At 41.4% G+C, this 23120-nt stretch overlaps 1 protein-coding gene across 1 annotated transcript; it reads left to right on the top strand.

The window, feature by feature from the left end:
• The first annotated feature begins 4645 nt into the window (after positions 1-4645).
• Positions 4646-22829, top strand: slc24a2b (solute carrier family 24 member 2b). Its single transcript, XM_086211052.1, has 11 exons — positions 4646-4881; positions 6609-7744; positions 15577-15612; positions 15776-15887; positions 16282-16365; positions 16939-16977; positions 17091-17170; positions 17277-17414; positions 17584-17673; positions 19255-19421; positions 19500-22829. Exons 2-11 carry the CDS (start codon positions 6821-6823, stop codon positions 19747-19749), a joined length of 1920 nt encoding a protein of 639 aa, XP_086067178.1. The 5' UTR covers positions 4646-4881; positions 6609-6820; the 3' UTR covers positions 19750-22829.
• The last annotated feature ends 291 nt before the right edge of the window (positions 22830-23120 follow it).

The raw sequence follows: 23120 nt of genomic DNA, 5'->3' as shown, positions 1-23120 counted from the left end.
TTTGCTGGAGCTTCAAAATGCACCTCGCTGGCTCTTTCTGCCTTCTGGAGTCACAGAAGTGATGTGGGTGGGGGGGGGGGGGGGTCTTCATGAACTCAAGACATCTATTTGTGAATGTGCATGATCTATACAGAGTTGTTATTCTTGCTGTAGATAGGTCCACTGGGCTCAAAACATCATATTCACCATACATTTAAGAAAAAAATAGCATCCTCCTGTCATAAAAAGCTCCAATATCAGCTCTCGTGTTCAGCACTGATGAGTTCGCTTCATTTTTACACAGCAGGAAAAACAAATCTCTTCTGCTACGAATCTATAAAACTGCTCCGTCGTGTGGACCAGAGCTTCTCTGTAGACGCCAGCTGCAGACAAAAGAATGTGTCCATTATCGTTTATTGAGGTTACAGGATTAGGTTTAGATTTCCTTTCCAGTGTACACACACACACACAGCCAAGTGAGAGGATGTCTGTTTCATGACATCTTCCTCTTTTCATCTGGGGTCAGTTTGTTTCACACTGGGGTTTCAGTTTGTGATATTTGGTGAATGCCGGGTGCTAACGTGTGTTCTGGCATCCTGCCAGAATGTTTACACACAGTTTTACTGTGGGCGTAGAAACACGGTATTGAGTTTAAAGGACTGATGCATTTGAACCACTAGGTGGAACTGTTCACCCTGGCTTCTCTCTGAATGACACATTGAAAAATTATTCCCGAGCCATGATCTGACCTCTTGTCTGCTGGTCACAATCCTGCGTGCAGCATCGAAGGATCAGAGGATTATGGGAAGTTGTCTGTCTGAAAGGAATCTCTTTTTAGGTCTGCTAGTTGGGTGGCAGCAAGCCTGCAGGCTGACAGAAAGATCAGTGGTGGAGCTGATGAGGCTGCACGGCCGTCTCTGACACCGACATCATGACTCCCTCCACTGTTTGAATCAACTTTATCGAAAACAAACAGCAAATTGGGAAATACACATCTGATAGGTGTTATTGTGTATTCAACATAATCGGACCATCCACATTTGTGTGAAAATTAAGCGTCCTTACATTTATTTAGTTTAAGGTCAAACTGTGTAATTTAACATCAAACCCTTTTTTTAAAAAATTTTCATCCAGAATTTGAAACTAAACTAGAAACCGATTGTGTGTGTGTGTACACACACACACACACACACACGATCATCTTTCAAGTGTCACTCTGAACTCTTCCTCAGAAGTGTCATTGTGACTTAGCTGTTATCTTCATAAATTCATTGACTGGAGTGAATTGCAGTCCATCTATTATTTAAATCGTTCGGTGTGATTCAAACATCAAAAAATGATTCATGTCCTTTTACCGCGTGTTTTTATTCATTCTTTTGATAAGTCAGTTTGTCCAAATTTGCACTGTTTAGTGTTTGGTGTGTTTAGGATTTCAGTATCCAGGTAGATAGCGTGAGTGTGAGCCCATCCATGAAAAAGACGAGAGGCATTTTCTTCACCTGTGTCCTGACGGTGGCGTCAGCTGGTCAGGTGAGTCCTGGTGGGACTGATAACTGCAGGTAGTCAGCTGGGGTGGGGGGGAAGGTGAGGTGCAGCCTGCTGGATGGGCGTCTTTAGGGAGAGCGTCACAGAGAAAACTGGCAGCAGATGAGTGGGTCTGAGAAACAACGCGACGGTGGGAGAGTTTCCGTCAGAAGCATTAGGAAACAAGAAGTCCTTGTGGGTCATGTAACAAAGGCCACAGAGAGAAGAGGAGACCCACCACCACGCACCTTATTACATGGAGGACAACACCATTCATGTGCGTCCATGTCATGTGACCTAGAGCCTCCCAATACGTATCAGACATCAGTACTAGACGGCAAATATCAACACACCTCTTTTTTTTGTTGCATTTTTACCAGCTGTTACTTCCTACTTTAGATGAATATTTCATTGAATTTTATTGGATTAACTTTTTTTTTTATTCGCTTCCATGAAATAACCTGGCCCTGTTAACGTGCAGTTATCAAACAGGAGCAGTACTGTTAACAAGTGACTCCTCCTCATTGCATTTTTTTTTAAACTTTATCTTTAAGTTGCTATTGCAAGTAGAAAAAAAAAATAGAATAGAACTGGTCTAGAACTCTTAAAAAACACATAATTATAATGATGATGACAGTAATAATGACGGTCATTTGGCAAGAAAACATAACTTTTTCATAACAACCAGCAGAGCCCAATAAGTGACAGCACATAATTACCAGCCGGTGTGTTTGGAGGCCGGTGGCTTGAGGCCACGTTCACTTCTTCTACTGTCTGTAACATGGCAGCTATTTCAGGCGGTAGCTTTAGCCAGTAAGCTGCTGCTGATCCCAGCTTCACTGAGGAACATGGCTCTCTCACCTTTCTCCACCTGGCCCACCAGTTAACGTGTGTCTTTTCTCACCTCATAAAAGGTAAAACATCAACAAAAACAAGAGTAACAAAAAGAAATACACGTAATTAATATAAAAACATAATTCATTTTGTGGTGTAGATTACTGTCAGGTAAAATCACGTTTTTTTGGATGAGGAGTTTGCATATTTTTGTTTATTTTTGTTAGAATGCCTTTGCGTTTGTATTCCATCCTCTTCTTTGTCAGCCACCTGAGGACGGCTGAGGACTGCGCTGCATGTCAAGAGACTTATTCGTATTTAAAGTCCTGCAGTCCTGCGATGTTCCTCAGGCTTCCTTGAAGGAGGGTTAGTTTGGCTCGCTCGATTATGTAACAAGTTTAACCTTTTCAAGACATTACATAGCGGCTACACAGGCCCAAAAATAGAATCCTTCGTGAGTTTAAAGATCAATAGAGTATCAGTGCAAGGACAACTGCAAATCACTTTCTACAAAATCAATCTTGGTCTCCACTTTATTTCTTCTTCCACATGTCCAGAGTAGCGTAGAAGCCAGAGAAAATCCTACAGCTCCACTATCCTATAAGTAACTAAAAAAATACCCTTGGAAGGTGACGGTCTTTTCAAGTGGTGAGTTCAAGACACAGACCCAGGGTCAGCCATCAAAAACAACATCTTGCTGAGAGGAGAAAGTTAGCTCCATTAAGTATGCTCCTGTTTAATTGGATAAGAACAGTGGGAGTTGAGAAACGATAGCAGGGTAGGGGGTGAAGTCCTCACAGGACTACAGAACATAGTTTACACCAAACTCAAATTTAGTAGAACCTTGTTTGTACACACAGTATATATATATATATATATGTTTCACAAACCTGTGAAATACTGAACACTTATATATTTAAATCACTGTGGAAAATGTAGATATTTACACATTTGTATACATCTAGATTTTTATCTTTTAAAACTCTTTTTACCTTTTATTACTTTTTTTTCTAATTTATTAATATTTATTGATGATTTGAGTATCTATTTTCCCCGTCTAAATAAGAGAATGATAAATAATGGATAAGGGATTGTCTTATCACTGGCGACCCGTCCAGGGTGAACCCCGCCTCTTGCCCGAAAGCTGCTGGGATAGGCTCCAGCCCCCCATGACCCTTAACAGGACAAGTGGTAGAAAATGGATGAATGGATTGATTGACTTTTATCTTATCTTATCTTATCTTAGATTTTTTAAATCTCCAATTTTTTCTTGCATTCAGCCTTTTTTTCCCTAAAAAAACTATAATATAGACCTTGCCATAGGGGTGAAATTGTTTCTTCCTTCTCTCTGTCGCTCTCTCTCTTTCTCTCTTTCTCTCTCTCTCTCTCTCACACACACACACACACACACACTCACACACACACACACACACACACAAATTGATCGGACATGCTACATAACAGAGTACAGGTCACACCAGGCTTACAGTTCCTCCTGCTGCCTGAACTGCCACGCATGTGTCAGTCACACACGTCAAATTCATTTCCACTTCAGTTCAAATCTATGAAAACTTTGTAAGTTCTCTTCCGTTAGGAGTGAATTAATATCTGCAGGTCCGGGAGCAGCACGTGTCAACAGCTTTTATTGTTCTGCTACAAATGGACGTGAGATTGTCTGTTAAGAGCAGGTGCCAAAGCCTATTAGAGCCAGAGAAGTTGCAAAACAGAAGGTTCAGTGACGTTGTACCTCCAACAACCAGGTCTTTATGAATAAAACATGAAGGGAAATGTTCACATTCACCAGTGCAAGTTTGCTCCTTTTTATTGGAAAGTTCAGGCAAAATACGTTGGCCAACAACTTGTAATTTGATTAAAATTTTTCAAAACTGATGTGCAATTGTAAACTAAAAGACTTGAAAGACCAGAGTCTAAATTCATGCTAACATCAGACAGCATCTCTGCCAAATGTGGAGCGTTTCATCGAGGAATCAGGGTGGTTTTCAAGGGCTTTATGTACAGCTCAATGATCTGATGGGGCAACGGCCATCTTAAGCTTGTTGAGGCTGACAAGACCCATTTACTTGGGTGTGAGGTTGAGGAGAAATAATACATGACACTGGGTGACTTGGGAACTGGTGGAGGTGGGGGTGTGGGGAGGTTGAGGGAGAGGAGGGATGATGGTCACTTATAGCACTGATCACTGGATGTTGGCATGGAGAGGGACAAAAAAAGGAACAGTTAAAGACGCAGACACAGTGGAGCGGGGGGAGGAACAACGAGAGAGAGGGAGGGAGAGAGAGAGCGAGAGAGAGAGGGTGAGACAGAGGGAGGAGGCTTCTGGCTTGGTGTCTTGGAGCTCCACCTCTGCTCAGGGAGGAAGATCTCACTTAGGATTTATCATTGGGACCTTCGGACTAACTCCGAGCCATTGGGACCCCTCTACTTTGGGATACAAATTACTGGAATATTCATCCAGGATCGGTCCACCTGCTGGCTGGCTGGCTGGAGTCGGTCCTGCTGCTGAACAGGAGATTTCCAAGCGTGGTGCGATTTCATTTACATATGTGTTTCTATTTGCATGTTTATTTATGTGCATTTACAGTTTACTTTGTGGTCCTACAGGAGTTCTACTTGATCCCACGAAGAGCTACTTTCACTGCACTTTTGAAAGATCTTTATAAACTTTTGAATATATTCTTGACATCATCTGATATTTATGTTGAAATAAGTCTTAAGTGTTCAAGACTGGTGAGGTTATTGCAGTGTGTTCCAGCATGGTTGAATTAGCATTGGTCATTTGTTCCTTAAATTCCCAGCTGATTTTGTTGGCGTCTACTTTTTGACTTTGCAGGAGCATCAGTGAGCAGGGCCTCTGGCTAATCTAAGTATATCTTCTCAGGGATTAAATTGCCTCCTAATGAGCTTTCGCTAATGTCAGAGCTTCAGTTGAAGGAGAGCTCTCGCCACAGCCTCTCAAGGCCTCAGCAAAAACCAAATATCACTAACTTCACATTGTGCCACACCCACATGAACACTATGAACTTGTAGATTTAGATTTTATTTTTCTATCCAAACAAACAATTACAGAGAAAAAAAAATCCTTCAATAAGAATAACTCGTCTTTGGAGTGTGTTCTTACATTCCTGTGAAACCTTCCTCAAGCAGTTGAAACCATTTTTATTTCAGCAGGCATTTTAGCAAACATTTTCTCACGGTTGCAGCATATTTCTAGTCATTTCTTTTCAAGTGTATTTCTTCCTCTCTGGTTTCTGGACTTGACCAGCTTCCTTTATCTGCAGCTGCACACATGCTCACAGCCCTACACTGGCTGTATTTTGTAATTTTTTAAATTGTTTTCTGGTGTTTTACTGATTTTTTTTTATTATTGTGAAACACTGTCATTTTATCCATGAAACGTACTACATGAATAGAATGTACTTACTTATTTACTTAGCCTGAGTTTAAAACCATCAGAAGGTCAGTTGCCGTTATCTGCTGGGTTCATATAAACATATGTATATTTTGTTTGCTATCTGATGCTGCACATTAGTCAAATTTTCAGAGAACTACATCCAAGAATGTATATGCAGCAGTCACAAACTTGAAAAAATATGGCGACAGATGGCCAGAATAAATTTGTCAGAATGGAAGCTCTGGCCCGTCTGTCTTCAAGGTGGTGAGTGCTACATGTACGGTGTTGGATGCAGTTTTCAGGAGTGTATTTTTAGGGTTCAGCACCACAGAATTGTTTTATTATTGCTTTTTTTTTTCATTTACATTTCACTTAAAAAGAACAGCTTGCAGAAAAAAACCAACCTTGTTAATTCCTTCTATTAAAATCAATATGAATAAGAACACACGTGCATCAGCAAAATGCACTTAAAATAATCAAATGTAAAAGTTTAGAATATGTCCTTTTTAGGATGATAGTAATTAATACTTATCGGCATATTATTGAACAATGTAACATGGAAGCAGTGTCTTATTGTCGTTAGCGGTCAAAGGGCAGCTGACCTTATTGGACTGTCTTCACTTCCACTTTATATACCTTTCATTCATTTTGTAAGTACAAGACAGCAGAAAATATAAATAACCAACTAAACTATTTCAATAAAGGCATTTAAAGCTGATAACTGCAATCATTTTTCTTTTACAATTTCTTCACAAAAAGTAAAAGTTTTCTGATTCTATTCATTTTAACGAAGTATATATAGATGCGTCTTTAATCTGTTTCTGTGCATTCAAACATTGCCTCTGTCTCTCTCTTGTAGGAAGTAATATGAGGAACTCTTCAAATGGGCTAGATCCTGGCATCAGACTGCAGGGCCTCCTTTGTGTTTGAACTGGGAAGCAGCATGCAAACAAATCGGTGAACCGCTGTGGCCTGTTGAACCCCCGCCCTTGTAGCCAACAGCTCCACCAACCCAGCTTCGGGGGGGATTCTAGACACTTCTTTTCTGCCTGAGAACCCGCGCCAAACACCATGGAGTTTCTGCTACCCAGAAGAGGTCTAGCCACCATGGCATCATCCCCCTCTGCTGCTCTTCCAGGTCCTTACAGCAGCTGTAGTAGGCACCACTACCAGGTCGTCAAGAGAAAACTGCGGCCTGGACGAATTCTTGGTTTCATCATCAGCCTGGCGGCGGTCTGCACAGTCTGTTCATGGAGTGCCTTGTCTCTTGTCACCACATCAGCGACTGAGGAGCTGGAGTCAGCCATGGAAGGCTCAGCAGAGGCAGCAGTGCCCCAAAGAACTCTTCTGCAGCACCACAACCTCTCCACCGCCGCGGAGCACATCATGGCGGCCATGCAATCATCCGACATACATTTGAATCACGGGGACTACCCAACAGACTACTTTACTGTGGAGGAGAGACGCCAGGGCTTTGTAGTGTTTCATATGTTTGGCATGTTGTACATGTTCATAGCCTTAGCCATCGTTTGCGATGAGTTCTTCGTCCCTGCGCTCACCGTCATCACAGAGAAGCTTGAGATCTCTGATGATGTAGCAGGAGCCACCTTCATGGCAGCAGGTGGCTCCGCCCCAGAGCTCTTCACCTCAGTCATAGGAGTCTTCATCTCCCACAGTAACGTGGGTATCGGTACCATTGTGGGTTCCGCCGTCTTCAACATCCTGTTTGTGATTGGAATGTGTGCCCTGTTCTCCAAAGAGGTGCTGAACCTCACCTGGTGGCCTCTCTTCAGAGACGTCAGCTTCTACATTATGGGCTTGCTCATGCTCATTTATTTCTTTTTGGATAACCAAATCACAGTGGGGGAGAGTATCAGCCTGCTGATGTGCTACACCTGCTATGTTACATTCATGAAATTCAATGCCAAAGTAGAGCTGGTCATCAAGACCAAGCTGGGCAGCAACCAAGTGGACGAGCTGGAGCCTGCACCCAAGGTAAGCTGACACCATCCACTCATCCACCCATCCATCATGCATCCATCAATCTATCCTTCCACCCATCCATCCATCATGCATCCATAAATCTATCCTTCCACCCATCCATCCATCCATCCACCCATCCATCATGCATCCATTAATCTATGCATCCACCCATCCATCTGTCCATCTACCATCCATCCATCCATACATCTATCATGCATCCACCCATCCATCATGCATCCATCAATCTATGCATCCGCCCATCCATATGTCTATCAACCCATCCACCCATCCATCTGTCCATCCATCCATCCATCCATCCATCATGCATCCATCAATCTATGCATCCGCCCATCCATATGTCTATCAACCCATCCACCCATCCATCTGTCCATCCATCCATCCATCCATCCATCATGCATCCATCAATCTATCCAGCCACCCATCCATCTGTCCATCCATCCATCCATCCATCCATCCATCATGCATCCATCAATATATCCATCCACCCATCCATCTGTCCATCCATCCATCATGCATCCATCAATCTATTCATCCACCCATCCATCTGTCCATCCAGAAGTGAGTTGTCTTGTTGGCTGTAATCTGGTTGCCTGTTGATAGCAGATCTAAGAGGCATTAGTGGCACACGGGGGAGAGGTGCTCGCTGACCTTACCTCAGATAACAGCATCATATTGATCTGGCAATCAGGCAGGGTCTTAAACTAGAAGCAGATTAGGTGTTCAAACAGAGCAGAGGGCTGGACAGAGAGTCAGACACTCCTCAATTCCCCTCTGAACGGATACAAAGATTTGTCTCGCCCTGCCACCTGTGAAGACGGGACAGACGGCGAGTCGGACCTCTTCATGCTGACTAAGTCTAGAAAAAGTTTCATCTCCAGTCGCAGCTTCAAGAAACCCAGTGAGGATTGGAGCAGTGCACAGTTCTCAGAATAGTGATACAAAACTACAAACTTCTGCTCCAGCTGGACTTCAGACAAGGACATTTTGCATTAAAGTATTATATGCATGGGTGTCAGTGAATAAAAATACAACAATTCATGGAGGAGTTAATATTGGTAAATGCTTGAAGTAAGCGTGTCAAATATGAAATCTTCTTTTGGAGCAATACCTTTTTGTGCTATTTTTCAAGTACATTGGGATATTGGGTTGATTATTAGAAACATCTATATCTGCTATTGTAGTGATTTATATTATTACAGTTTGCGCCTCGCCTTTGTGCTGACATTGAGAAATGACTAATGCCTCGGTAGTGGAGGTCAGCGTTCTTCAATCCACACAACATTTAAAAGCATCCTAACGTGGACCCATCAGCATCTATGGATGAGGCCACATTATTAGCGCTTAAAAAAAAAAAAAAGAGTTTGATGTTGAAATGCATTGAGACATCAGACACTTAGTTTAGAGTGTTTTAGCTTCATATTTCAGGATGGTGACCACATAACCTGATTACAATCACTTCAGTCGCTGCACCAATCACTTCAAGTCTACTGGGAGGACATGAGTCTAATTTAGGGATTCACTCGTCGTGCTCATTGTGCTGCGTAATGCTTTGCTCTCAGTAGCACTTAGAGTGGACAGGCACGGAAATAAGATTCAAAACAGAGAAATGGAAAGGAAAGGTTGAATACAAATGATAAAGCTATTTCATGTTTTATTGTCTGTGTCTGTGTGCAGCTTGATGCTGCCTGATCTCAGAAAAAAACAGCAATCACAGATCTCAGAGCAGTTTTGCAACGCTACCCTCATTCTCCAACATACCTCGCAGGTCTACACAGTTCAGCACATGACCTGTACTTTACTGCGTTTTTTACTGTTTCGATACAATAGTGTCTGAAAAAAATCTCTTTCTGGAAACTTTATTCATGGTCAGGTTTCGCACCAGTAAACGTGTTCTAGGCAACAGCTGAGCTCCTGATCTGTAGCGTCATAAATACTTTAAAGCTCCGCCCCTTAAATGCTTAGGTAATTGTGACCAATAAAGAAACTGCTTCTCAAGAAGCATGACTGGCAGTTTGGGGGATTTCAAAGTGTTATAATGTCTTTCTTTTCTGCATGACAACCACTTTATGTAATGAAATCCTCATGATTTTGCCTTTAATATCCATTTTCCCCAGTTTTTCATCAACAATGCATTGTCAGCATTTTATTTTGAATATTTTTCTTTCGTGATATTCAGGGAAATCTGTCTTTTTTAACAATTGAACATTGAATTTTTCACAATAGAATTTCTTTGCTGGCCTTCGTTTGAAGGATCCAACTTGATTTAATTTAATCCATCGTTCAGTGTTCGGTGTTGCCTGCAGGCTGATCAGCTTCAGTTCCATGATTTTTGCAGGAACTGACATCTGTGTCCTTCTGGGAATCAGGATGCCTTACCTCAACCCAAGAACAGCTTTTCTCTTTTTGTTGTGTGGCACTTGATGTCCAACCGTCTTGGCCTCATGTGTCGGTTGCTGCCAAATAATCCCCAAGGTTAATTCTCTCCAATCCCATTAGAGCCACTAATAATAGTCAGATGCTCTCTGGGGAAGCAGGAATCAGCAGATCACCAGAAGACAAACCTGCATCTTCCTTCCTCGGACCATTATTCTCATAACGCCACGCAATTTTTACTATAAAGAGCTGAAAGATGTTTCAGACTCAAGAAAAAGAGAGCTCTTACTGTGTAGGAGAAGGAGAGGGTCTGGTGGTTTGCTTGCTGATGGCACGAAGACACCAATCCTCTCTGATCCCCTTATCAACTGCTTACCTGCTATGACGACAGCAAACATTCAGCCCAGCACAGTGTCACCAACTTCAAGCTTCTCCTGAGGATAGCTCTTATAAAATAACATAAATCTCAGGGCTGGATCAAAGCGCACCATCTCCAGCCTGGTGCGTCCAAGACCACCTGACATTAGTGTGTGCAGAGGAGGAAGATTAGCTTGTCAGTTCATGAAAACTGATGAAATGAAAGAAATTTATTTCTGATTAAAGTTCTACTGCTATTGCTGATTTCTGAGGTCACACGTTGAGTCTTATTCATAAATCAAATTGGAGCTGGAGTTATTTGGTATTTTACTTTTTACAACAGTAAAACTTCATGCACGGGTTGTTGTTGTTTTTTTCTGACAAAAAACTGGTCAGCTCTACTGAGAGAAACTGAGCTGCAGATTATTGCACTGTTCATGACGATGGAAGTTCTTCAGCATATTGGGGCTGCGCAGCTCATGATTTGCTGACAAACGAGAGGGAAAGTTGTTTGACAGCAGCACGGTGACCTGCAGGTTGTTGCTGCACAACTTCACATGCAGGCTTGCAAATTCCTGGTCTAAAAGTAGCGATCTGTGACGATTAATCCTGGCTAAGACCCACAGCTCGGACAGTCAGGTGGACAGAGAGAGAGAGAGAGAGAGAGAGAGAGAGAGAGAGAGAGAGAGAGAGAGAGAGAGAGAGAGAGCTTGTGCTGTAGTGATGACAGCGATAGTCATAATTGGGATGAACTGGTCTCGCCTGGATTGGGAATGAAACCAATGACTCTGAAATTCTAAAAATAAAGCCTTCATAGTTGCTTTTTTTCTGTTTTTATCAATCAAGGATTGATTTGGTTTCAAAACCCTTTAAAATACTTCACTCCCTCTGACATTGTGACATGAGTTTGTGATTGATTTCTCAGTAGCTGGTCTTAGCAACACCTGCCAAAGGTGACGTCTTTATCAGGTTTCCTAAATTAAATGTCAGGACTGCCATGACTGATACTTCATAAATGCACCAACTTTAGATAAATAAATACAAGTCAGCCATGCAATATCACTCCAAGTCATACCTGAATATTAGTGTTTGAAAAAAATAGTGAATGTAAAATCAGCACTGATTACAACCCTAACGTTTGAGAGTTGAAATTCTGCTATCATGTCATTACCATCAGTATGTGGTTCATATTTCAACACAGTATTGTTCCTGCATGCTGGCTTCAGACTCTCCACCTCCACTCCTGTGTTTTGAATGTAATTCATTTGCTAGACACAAGATGAAAGAGAAATCAAAGGTGAATTGATTACAAAGCCATATTTATGCGTTGTTGAACTGTTTTTCACTTCATGGTTGTGTTATAGGTGTTATAAACACTTACGTCTGCTCACAACCACATGATGAGTCCATATAAGACTGATCACATGCAGTTGGGGTGTATTTGATCAGTTTTTGGATGATCCACTCTGTAAACGGGGATTTATTTCTATCAACAAGGTGTTCGATTACACGTCATACAAATGCACGTGGAGAAAAAAGGTGAATGTATTTTTCTCTAAATCTTCTTCTTATGCAACACTGATTCAACCAACACATGTAGAGTTGGAACTGTGTCTACTATCTGATGGTGTGATAAACAAAAAAAAAGGGCGGGGGATTGAGGCTGTGCTGATTTTTCCATGAATGCGTCGGCTTGAGGGAGTTGAGCTGTGGTGACTCGTCGTCTGTGACTCACAACAGCAGAAAAAAAACCACAATGTTAGATCAGAGCCTTGAATCATGTTTCTCATCAAGAAAAAAGGTTGATTCTGTATTCACACACATAAACAAATTCTCAAGAAAATATATGATTTCCAAAAAGTCCTCGGTAGAACTGGCAAAAGCATGCATTATTATTAGTATAACCACTATTACGGTTTCAAAAATCCAGGAAGTTGATTTTGTTTCTCTGGCAGTAAAGCACTGTATTTTACCTCACAGATGAAAGTCATAGATTGAGGTCATTTCAAACGCGAGTGTGAGTCTTCGGGTTTGGAGGGTCTGTGTCATGAGGCGGCTCTCAGGAGCCATGTGAGAACGACTCAGCTGGAACTAATACCAAGCTGGCCCGGAGTATCACATGGATTAAACTGACGCTTGTTCACAGCCTCCTCTCCCTCTTCCAGTCGTCTTTACATCACCGTGTTGTGTTGTTTTCTTCAGGAAAATAATGTTGGATTTATTAAAGAATTGCACGGATATAAACGAGGGAAGGAACTGCTTCAGATTATCGGACATATACGTGTGCGTGGTGAAGTCTGAGTCAAAACAGCACTTGTTAATACACAAAAGCAAGGAGGACAAACAAAAGACTAGACTGATGTACCCAGACCTTTCTGAATTAGACAATCTATCCAGGAAAAAAGGGTAAAAGAGGAAACCCGTGACCTTGCTTGGGCTGCCATGACAGCAGCAGGTGTCTTGTTCGATACAGCTAAAGAGATTATCTGCTCAAACTCTTGCAGCCTCTATCATGAGGTCATGTCAACAACAAAACCCTCGGCCCCTCTGGTAGGGTTTGACATGGCGTGTGTCCACACACTTCTGAGAGTCTAACTATGTAATAAAATGTGAACAATAAAGGGAAAATTTACCTGCCATGACCGAGTGGCTGCATGATTGCATGTGTACGCTATTTACACTGTAGGGAAAGTTTAGCAAAGCGGTTTCATAAAATGAATCACCAGATTCATCCCTCAAAAAAGTTACACCGATGTTGAATCTCCAAACATTTGGTGTTTTCCTTTCCAGTTTGGTGCAAACATCCTTAATGTGGCCTTTATAGTCATTATACTGGATATAATAGCTGGTTTGAGTCAGGGTGAGTGGTGGGAGTGGTACCAGAACACAGCCAAGATGAAAACATGCAAATTCAGAGTCATTTTTTTCCATTAGTATTTTATCAGTCCTTCATTGTTACCCTTCAATTGCACTTTCCTTTGTTTGTTTCAGAAAAGGGGGATGTTTTACATCTGGTGAAGGACAATGCTGGTGCTGTGTTCCTTTGAGATTCGTTTTCACTCGAGTCTGTCGGTTTGCTTGTGTGTCGATCCATCGAGCAGAGAAAAAAACGATTAACTGTGCCATGAGGCTGAATCTGCTTTGTTTGTTTGGGGGTGTGGGCGGAGGGTGGGGGTTGATCGGCATCAAAAGGCCATCCTGATTTTTGTTTTGAAATTTCCCTTGTTCTTTAAAATTGAGCGGAAATTTCATTCATTTGCCATACTCATTTCCAATGGAGATTTATCCAGCCGTATATGATGATTTCAGCTGAAACTTTCTGGGTGATAAAAGGCTCAAGCTGGTGCCCTCTTAGGTCTGTACGCAGGTGCCCCTCTTTTGGTTCATGGGATTTTTATTTTTGCCCTCTTTCATTGAGCATATTCAACATAAAACATAAACATATTCGTAGTCCCCAGAAACATGGGTGTGACGTCCATTTCGTTCATTAAAAAATGTCAATTTTTGCTCCGCAAGATTTACCTGACCTTTTCTGAGTCTTAAAGGTTGTTGGTGTGATTTGACTTGCAGTGCATTGTTCTACATCAGATAACAACAAGTCCCTGCACTGTTAAATTATTGCTATAATGATGACTAGTTTGTGCAAACCTTCCAAACAAAGGTGTTAAAGGTGATTCTGGTCCAGTGTGTTTGTGTCCTGCAGATGAAGAAGGACCTGAGATGTTGCTTCCCACTGTGATGAGGCGTAACCACAGAGGCCATGTTAGATGCGTCACTGGAGTTTCGTTTCCTCTGTTATGACAAAAGTAAAATATCTGAGAAAATTAAAGACTGAGAATATTTTTGCGAGCGATCCAACTCTTTAATGATTTACTTTACCCTTCTAGTTTGTGTCAAAAACACATTATTCATTATGTCTGATTGATGAAGTGATAAATGAAAACATCTGCCTCACTCTTGTCTGTGTGACCAGGGGATGGTCAATTAAACATACTGACACTATATGAGAGAAAAGAAAGAAAAAAATACATCTCAAAGCAACTGAAATAATGTCAGGGGCTTCAAAAAAGGGATAAATGCAGGCCAAAATAAAAGAAGGGTCAGAGATCTTTGACAATTACTGCAGAAACCCAGTAACTAATTAAAAAATAAACAACCCAAATATATGTGTGTGTGAGTGTGTGTGTGTGTGTATAAATATATATATATATATACACACACATACATGTAGATAGATAGATAGATAGATAGATAGATAGATAGATAGATAGATAGATAGATAGATAGATAGAGAGAGAGAGAGATAGATATAGAGAGAGAGCGATACCAGGCTATCAGGGAGGAAGAGCGAGTGGCCAATTAATTAGCTACAGTCACCAAACTCTAAGAAATCTAGGCGAAGCTGAGTATTGCTCCTCTATTAATATATTTGTCTTAAATTAGTGGACTGAAACACAACTTCTTTCTTTGTCCCAGTCAGCGGCATGTAGCTGAATGGAATCTATATTTACCACAAAAACGGAATTATTTGTATGTCAAAGGATAAAAAAAAAGGTATTTCAAATTTACTGGTCTAGGGAGGCCAAGGTGAGCTTCCCCACCCCTGTTCATAGACTCCGCCCCCCTTGTTGGCATCACTTCCTGTCAACCACCTCTCTACACCTACATCTCTCTCCTGAAGTTTCTATCGTGTCTGTCAGCAGGCATGTGTACTGTGAGTGAGTGAGTGAGTGAGTGAGTGAGTTGGTAAGACTGATGTATTAAAAGCTCCCAAGAGATTTTCAAGAGTTGAGAGAACACAGGATTATACAGGTGAGGTATGAATTTAGAACATCTGGAGTATCATCCAATCACCCCTGGATCTATGTGATTTCATAGATAATCAACTGATCTGTCGTCACATCTGCAACCCTCCAGACAGCACAAACACACACTCCCAGACCCCAGGGATGAATCCATGTGTCCCCGACATGCCAAACATCAAGGAGAAGCAGCTGTGACGCCTCATGTGTCGCACTGCATTCAGTCCACGTTAGTGTTATGGCGTCCACATCTCAAAGGCTCTTTTCTCTCTCCCTGTTTCTCTCTAACAGGTCATTGCACCTGGAGATGATGAGAACAAGCTGATGGTGAGTTTGCTTCTCTGTGCAGATGCAGCGGTGTTTTTCTGTACTGATGAATTTTACTCTTCTACACTTGTTTTTTAACCAATCTGGCAGTTTGACAGCGTGAGTTTACATCACCTACCTTCATGGCTGACGCATCTATTCAAGCGTGTTTGCATGTTTACAGGCCAAACCAAGGCTGCAGAGAGAAGGCAGCTGTGCTTCTCTACACAACTCACTGATGAGAAACAGCATCTTCCAGCTCATGATCCATACACTCGACCCCCTGAGCAACGAAGGTATGTGTGAGCAACACACACACACACACACACACACACACACACACACACACACACACACACACACACACACACACAGGCACAGATAACATTACTGGACCTCTAACATATCTGGATGTAATCTGTTAGCACAGAGACGTTTTGCAAACAGGAAAAATAATAAGGTTTTGGGTGAAGTTGTAAACTTGTTTCATTGAATGGATCCAAGAGCAATCATTCTGACTACTCTGTCTCATCGACTCACTTCTTCTTATAGTCGGTGCTTCCTGTAAGCCGTCCTACCTGGGAAAATATTTCCCATCTTGCAAAGAGCATGAAGACACAATAAGTAATAAAAGAGTAAAATTACAGCAGACTGCAATCATTTGACTCGGCTCTTTTCTCTCTGCCGCAGGCCGGTTCAAGGAGAAGGCATCAATCCTTCACAAAATGGCCAAGCAGAAGTGTAAAGAGGATGCAGTCAGTGCCAACGGTGTCGGTGAGTCATAACGACGTCTGTTACAATGGTCTGTTTATCCTGATCAGATGATTGGAGAGCAAATATTCATTCACTGGTATGAAATAGAAGGAGGAAGTTTTGTTTGCATTGTACGCGCTTCAACAAAATCCATCAAAATTAACTTTAAATTCTTCCTTCTTTTTGCCCATGTGCGCATCATTTTCAGTCAATGCTTTGCAGTGAACACATCAGAAACTTTTCCATCTCTCAATCTTAAGGTGACAATCAAAGGTTAGTGAAGGTAAACTGGCCTCATTAGTGACCGAGAGCTCAGCACGGCCCATTTTGACCCCTAAGGGCTTCTGTAACATCTGAGATGAAGACTTAGGTGATGTTTTAGCACGTGTTCATGAACACACGCAAATATAGAATAGAATTACTCATCAGTCGAGTAATCAGGAATTAGAGGATGCGTTGAACAAATGTTTCCTCATGTCTGCTCTGTCCATTCATCTGTCATGTGATCACAAAAGTTCCTCAATGTGATGTTGTGTTGCCCGTCTGAGGACGAGCTCAGAATAATTAACCCGTTTATTTTGTTTCTCAACATAGGAAACACCTCCCAGATACAACCTTCAAGAAATGCAAATTGTACTAAGTTTCTTCTCTTAAAGTTATTACACCACCATTTTCATTTCACATTTACACTGTTTGTCTTTGCTGGTCCCTCACTCTCTTGTGTCTGTCTCTGTTCTTTCCTCAAGCTGATAAAATCATTCCCAACAACACAAAGGTGGCAGTGGAGGTCACACCACCCATGAACGGCGTCGCGGGAGGAGATGAGGTTCGGCTTTCATCCGCTTTCTCATATCAATGATTCTTCCTCATATCGTTTTTCTTATACGGCATTTCCATGAATAAACGTCTGTGATATGTGAACGCTTCCTCAGGGTGGTGAGGAGGAGGAGGATGAAGATCAGCCTCTGAGCCTGGCATGGCCCGACACCCTCAGGAAACGGATCACCTACCTCATTATCCTGCCCATCGTCCTGCCGCTCTGGATCACGCTGCCGGACGTCAGGAGAGAGGTGAAGAAGACACACACTCAGTTACACTGTCACACAAAAAACACACACTTGCAGGACTATGAGTACCCTCGTGTAAAATAGTACTATTATTTGTACTTCAGTAAAGGTTCTTGGCTGTAATGTAAATGGTTGATGTATTAAATGCTGTTGTCACCGGCTGTGTGTTCAGACAGCAGAGAAGTTCTTCCCCATCACCTTCCTTGGCTCCATCTGCTGGATTGCTTTCTTCTCATACCTGATGGTGTGGTGGGCTCACCAGGTATACACACACACACACACACACACACACACACACACACACACACACACACACACACACGGACAAACACACGCACTCACAGGAGAGCCACAGCACCAGTGCTGCCTATCACTTACGGTCTTCCTAACTTTAAATTTCTCTGGTTGTTGTTCATCTCTTTTATCAAGTCACTTTCTTTGGCGTTTTCATATCGGAGCACAGCAGTCAAGGTGTTAAATGTGTGACCACACCAACTAATCCCAACTAATCTGCCTTGATCCGCAGCCAGATCAACCTGTAACATTCTATTTTAACTGTGTATTTGCAAAGAGACCTGAAGCATGAGGTTATGTGTGCAAGGTCGCTGAAGAAGCACACCTGCTCCTTTAATTCTTGCCTTTGTTACGTCCATGCATGGCGTGATCAGGAGTTGGTGGGAACAGGAATGAGAGAGTGCGATGAGTGATTTTCTCTCAGCTGTAGAAAACACTCCTCACCTGCAGGAGGTTCAGAGTGAGGGTGTGTTAACAGTATGAACCAGGAGCTGAAGCCAGGTTTATGATCTTGATTGCACAGTTAGCCAGGCTTCCTTCCGGCTGTGATGGTAACTGCTTCTTATCCCCTTGTCTCTTTTTGGTTTGTGTCATTATGACTACAATCAACAAAATTTAAGACAATCCACGAAATGTTGTTTACGATCTGTGAGGTTTCAGTGCTGGCAGGGGATTTGATACTACGGCTGTCAAAATTCTGTGGGCTTTATTTCAGAAAGGAAGTTAGGTTGTTAGATAACAATTTGCTGTTTTGTTTTGTTGTATTTTTTTACCTTCTGTAAGCAATTATGATGTGATTTATTTCTGCATCAGACAAGTTAATCACCTGTCATTGCCATCTTGTTGCTTCTTTTTCTTCCATCACGGCCCCCCCAAAACAAATATTACTAACTGATCCGCTGCGAAAAAAAATGCCAATAATGGCTGCTGTCTTTTTTTTATGTGATAGATGCATTTTTAGGAGCAACATTTCTGGGTGAAAAGCTGACAAACTTACGCCGGTTTAATGCTTTGAATGTGCGGCTGCAGCAGGAGGAAACATTCAGTTTGTAGGACAATCTTTTTTTTTTTTTCTTTATTCTCGTTTCCATTTGAAAAAGAGAAGTGAAAAGATAGTTGTGTGATTTTTGTTTAGATCTGTTCATAGAGTACGATGTGTAGGCAGGACATCTCTACAGCACCAAAATAATTCATTTAAAATGACATTATTACACATTATTTACAAATATTGTGACTTGAATTTAAAAATTGTAGTAGGACTATATTGCTATATCAGAAAAATCTTATTTGTGCAGACTATATGTATTGCAATTCTGTCATCAGTGGGTATAGAAATAGACATTTATTCTGCATGACAAGCTTTAACATTTTTATTTTAAATGCAAATAATAATAATAATCATTTCAGCAATCAATGTTTTTCACTGACGTGTCTCTCCTCACCTTTTTGCATCTGTCAACCATTTTTTTCAACTGTCAGATCAACTCTGCCTCAATGCTTCGATCCAGTTTGTTTGTGGGACTCATTACTGGCTTGTTCCTCTCTTCAGGTTGGTGAAACGTTCTGGATCACGGAAGAGATCATGGGTCTGACTATATTAGCAGCCGGCACCTCCATCCCTGACCTGATCACCAGTGTGATTGTTGCACGGAAAGGCCTGGGCGACATGGCTGTGTCCAGCTCCGTGGGCTCCAACATCTTTGACATCACTGTGGGGTAAGTTTGACAACACACAGCATGCATGTTTCCATTCCAGGTGAGAGACAACCTGACTCGTGCCCTTCCTCCCTCCAGTCTGCCCTTCCCATGGCTCATCTACAACATCATCAACGACTTCAAGCCGGTGGAGGTGAGCAGCAACGGCCTGTTCTGCGCCATCGTCCTCCTCTTCCTCATGCTGCTCTTTGTTATCATATCCATCGCGGCTTGTAAGTGGAAAATGAGCAAGCTGCTGGGCGCCTGCATGTTCCTGCTCTATTTTGTTTTCCTCATCGTCAGCGTCATGCTGGAGGACAAGGTTATTGTATGTCCCGTCACCATCTGAGAGCCAATGATTCCCTCTGACTCAAAAACAGCGTCCGTGTGCTCGTGTGCACGACAAGAGTGCAAAAGCAGCACACTAACAGACTGTCTCGTATCTATCACAGTAGAAGAAGACACTCAGTATCATGTAAAAGAGAAGATAACACACACGCTCAGGTTGTGGCTGCCATTTACCATAGGCAGAGCAGCAGCCTTCTGCGGTGACCTCCTCCAACTCTCTCTCTCTCTCTCTCTCTCTCTCTCGCTCTCTCTCTCTCTCTCTCTCTCTCTCTCTCTCCCCCTGCATTCCTTCGCTGCTACTGGGTGAAACATGCTTGGAGGGACAAGATATGCGGATGCAAATTAAAGCTCACCAGACATTGTGTTTTCAACCAAGAGACTGTGTGGAAAGATAGAAACATCACCACCGCAACTCATGCAAGCAGCCAAGTTAAGCATATGAACTGAATATGGAGACTCAAAGAGACATCATATTTGTGTGTTAAAGTGCAGCAGACCTCTGGAAGGAGCCCGAATGTTATGAGGGGTAAAAAAAAAAAAAAGCAAGGCCAAGGGAAAGTGTGATAGCTAGATGTGTAGATTCTATCTGCGTTCATTTGAGTACCTGCCCAACTTTACGTTGTCATCCAAACAGAGGGAATTTTGAATCATGTGTCCCTTTCATGAATATGTACAGTAGGATATAGGAATATTTAGGGCACATACACATTTATTATGTTTCTGCTTATATTAGAATGCCACAGTTATCAGATTTGGATTTTTCTTACGCTCACAAACATCTCCTTTATGCCTTGAAATGCTTTCTGGAGAGTACGTCCCCAGTGTGATTAATATCAGCTGATGTGTGAAAAGAAGAAGTCAGGGTCACATTTACAGCTTGGCTGATGACAAGAATGGTGGGGTTTTAGCACTGGTTTTAACCTCGTTTCTTCAGTGGTGTTTTGATGTAAAACATTTCATGTAAAATATGCAACGTACTGTACATATATATTTCTATATGTGTGTGTATGAAAGCACATGCTAGCAATGTGTTTGTCTTGGACTTTCTTCCTCTCGCTCTACTGCTGGAGGCCTTTGTACATTACATGGCTAATGGATCATGTTAGGAGCATTAAGACATCACGTAGGCCCACATTTAATTCTAAAACAAGTCTTGAATGTTGAAGAGATTAAAATTGTTACGCTGATTTTGATTGTTCTGTAACACCTCTTTTCCTTAGGCTGACAACGCTGAGCCAAGTGGTCAGCTAGCGAGGTAACGAGTAAAACACATGGAAGCTCTCAGCAGTAGAGTCCTCAGAGACGCGTACGCTCCCTTCAGTACGCTATAAACCTGCAACGTGGTTTCACTTTCAGCATACTGAGTCCTTAAAACACAGCAAAACTGCTGGAAATTGCTTACAATTGAACAAATAAATGAGAAGCTTTCTGCAACATGGTGTGTTTCCACCTCGAGATTTTGCGGTCGCCGGGATGTGTCTGTTAGCTCGGTTGAGTTGGTAGCAGGCTATCTCAAAATGCAATGAATGAATTTTCAAGAAATTTTGTGGAAAGATAGATAAAATTACGTGGGACAGATTATACATTTTTGGAGTCAATCTGGAGATCTGGGTCACTGGCAGGGTACTATAGCATTATTTTTCTGGACATAGAAAAAAATCTCCATCAGAGTCCTCAAGTCCAAAAAGTTCAAAGAAAATTTTGATATCCAGTGATAATCTTGATCTGTGATCCAGAGACTTATTTTTTTTTTGGACATACGGGGAATAAATCCGTGAATGGATTTTGATCATAAATGTTGACATACTGCATCCATGTAGCCTTGTTGGCGGAGGTATGCGTTCTCTGAGTTAGTTCTGTCATCAAACTATTTAAGTGATCTTTGGAAATTGGATGTATTATTATGTTTTATCATTTTACAAATTTTAAATGCCCATTAAAACGGGGAAGGAAACATATTTATTGATGTGAAGCAGGCGTATCTTCAATATCCCGTTGAGCATCTTGTTTGCACCTGGCGCCCCACTTGATGCATGTGGAGCCTCATAAAGGCCACAACACACCCGCTGTCTTCCTCCAAAATACTTAGTAGACACGTACAGGAACACAGGGGTATAACCAAGAAACAAGACCTATACAACTATGCTTTGGGCTGGAATGTTTTTGGGTTTTATCCAAATGACAGCTAGATAATTAATGAGTCATTTTACGGATGTTGCCTCTTTCTATGTGGGATATACAGTGACTGACTCAGCTATGAAATTGGGTGGTTATCAAATGTCATCGTGGGGAAATAATCAGAGAGTCAAGCTTTTTCAGGTGCAACCTTGTAACAATACAGAATATAAATGAAAAAGATGACGTACTGCTTGAACTTTTTTAGACTTTTTATATTCTGTATTTCTTCCCTGCAAACCATCTGTTTTACTCAAGTATGAATTTGCATTTTTGCTTCTTCTGTCTTTCTTTTTAATAGAGGTTTTTTTTTTCCTTTTTAGAAAAATGAATCTGATGTTCCTGTTTAGATAGCCATGCAAATATCAGTTATCAAAATCTTTCAAACATTAAATTTGAACACAGTTTATTTTTTATTCTTGTTTTCATGAACTGCAACATTTTTTTCCCCCATAAGAAATTAAATTCTGCGAATACCAATCTTCCTAAATGTGTGTTCATTGTGTGTTAATGTGTAAAAACAAAAAAAAAATGTAAAGCCTGATGCAAGATTATGTTTAAACTGCTGTATGTAATCCTAGTCTACACAACCAAAACCCAATTTGTGTTCACGGACGTCAGATTCAGTTGTAGTCTGTCTATGCAATATAATCTCGACATCTTTCATGATCTGATGGATTACCTGAAAGAGCAGGAAGAGTGAGTGCAATGCAGAAATAGGACGACATACCTAGGAGACTTCATCTTTGACCAGTTTGGATGATAACACACTTTTGTATTTCCCTCGTACGTTATACAAGTATGGAATCCCTTTCATTTACTACTTGAATCCTGTGTTATACTGTAAACATGATATATCATTCAGCTCTGTATAAAGTGTTTCGGTCAAATAAATGAAAAGTCAAATTTTCACCTTGTGTTTGGTTTTGATTGTCAGATGCAGAATCTGATCTAGGGTCAGTTATTCCAACATGTGGTCAAGAACTTTTTATGAGGGTCCTTTTTCATTAAAAAATACTTTAAATAGCATGGTATTTCTACAGCAGTACAGGTTCTGTAGTTTGGTTTTACAGTAAATTGGTCAAAGAATAAATAGTAATGATGTTAATGATGAGTTGGATATTGTAAAATGTTTCATTATCTGGTGTCAAATCACCAGGACATACTGTAGCTTTAACTCTGAACTCACTACGTTTG

The sequence above is a fragment of the Aulostomus chinensis genome, chromosome 8 (assembly GCF_037954235.1).
Source record: "Aulostomus chinensis isolate RoL2024-O1b breed Wild chromosome 8, RoL_Achi_v1.0, whole genome shotgun sequence".
Classification (NCBI taxonomy): Eukaryota; Metazoa; Chordata; class Actinopteri; order Syngnathiformes; family Aulostomidae; genus Aulostomus; species Aulostomus chinensis.
Note: the sequence above shows the minus strand (reverse complement) of the source record. Positions and strands in the feature narration are given on the sequence as shown.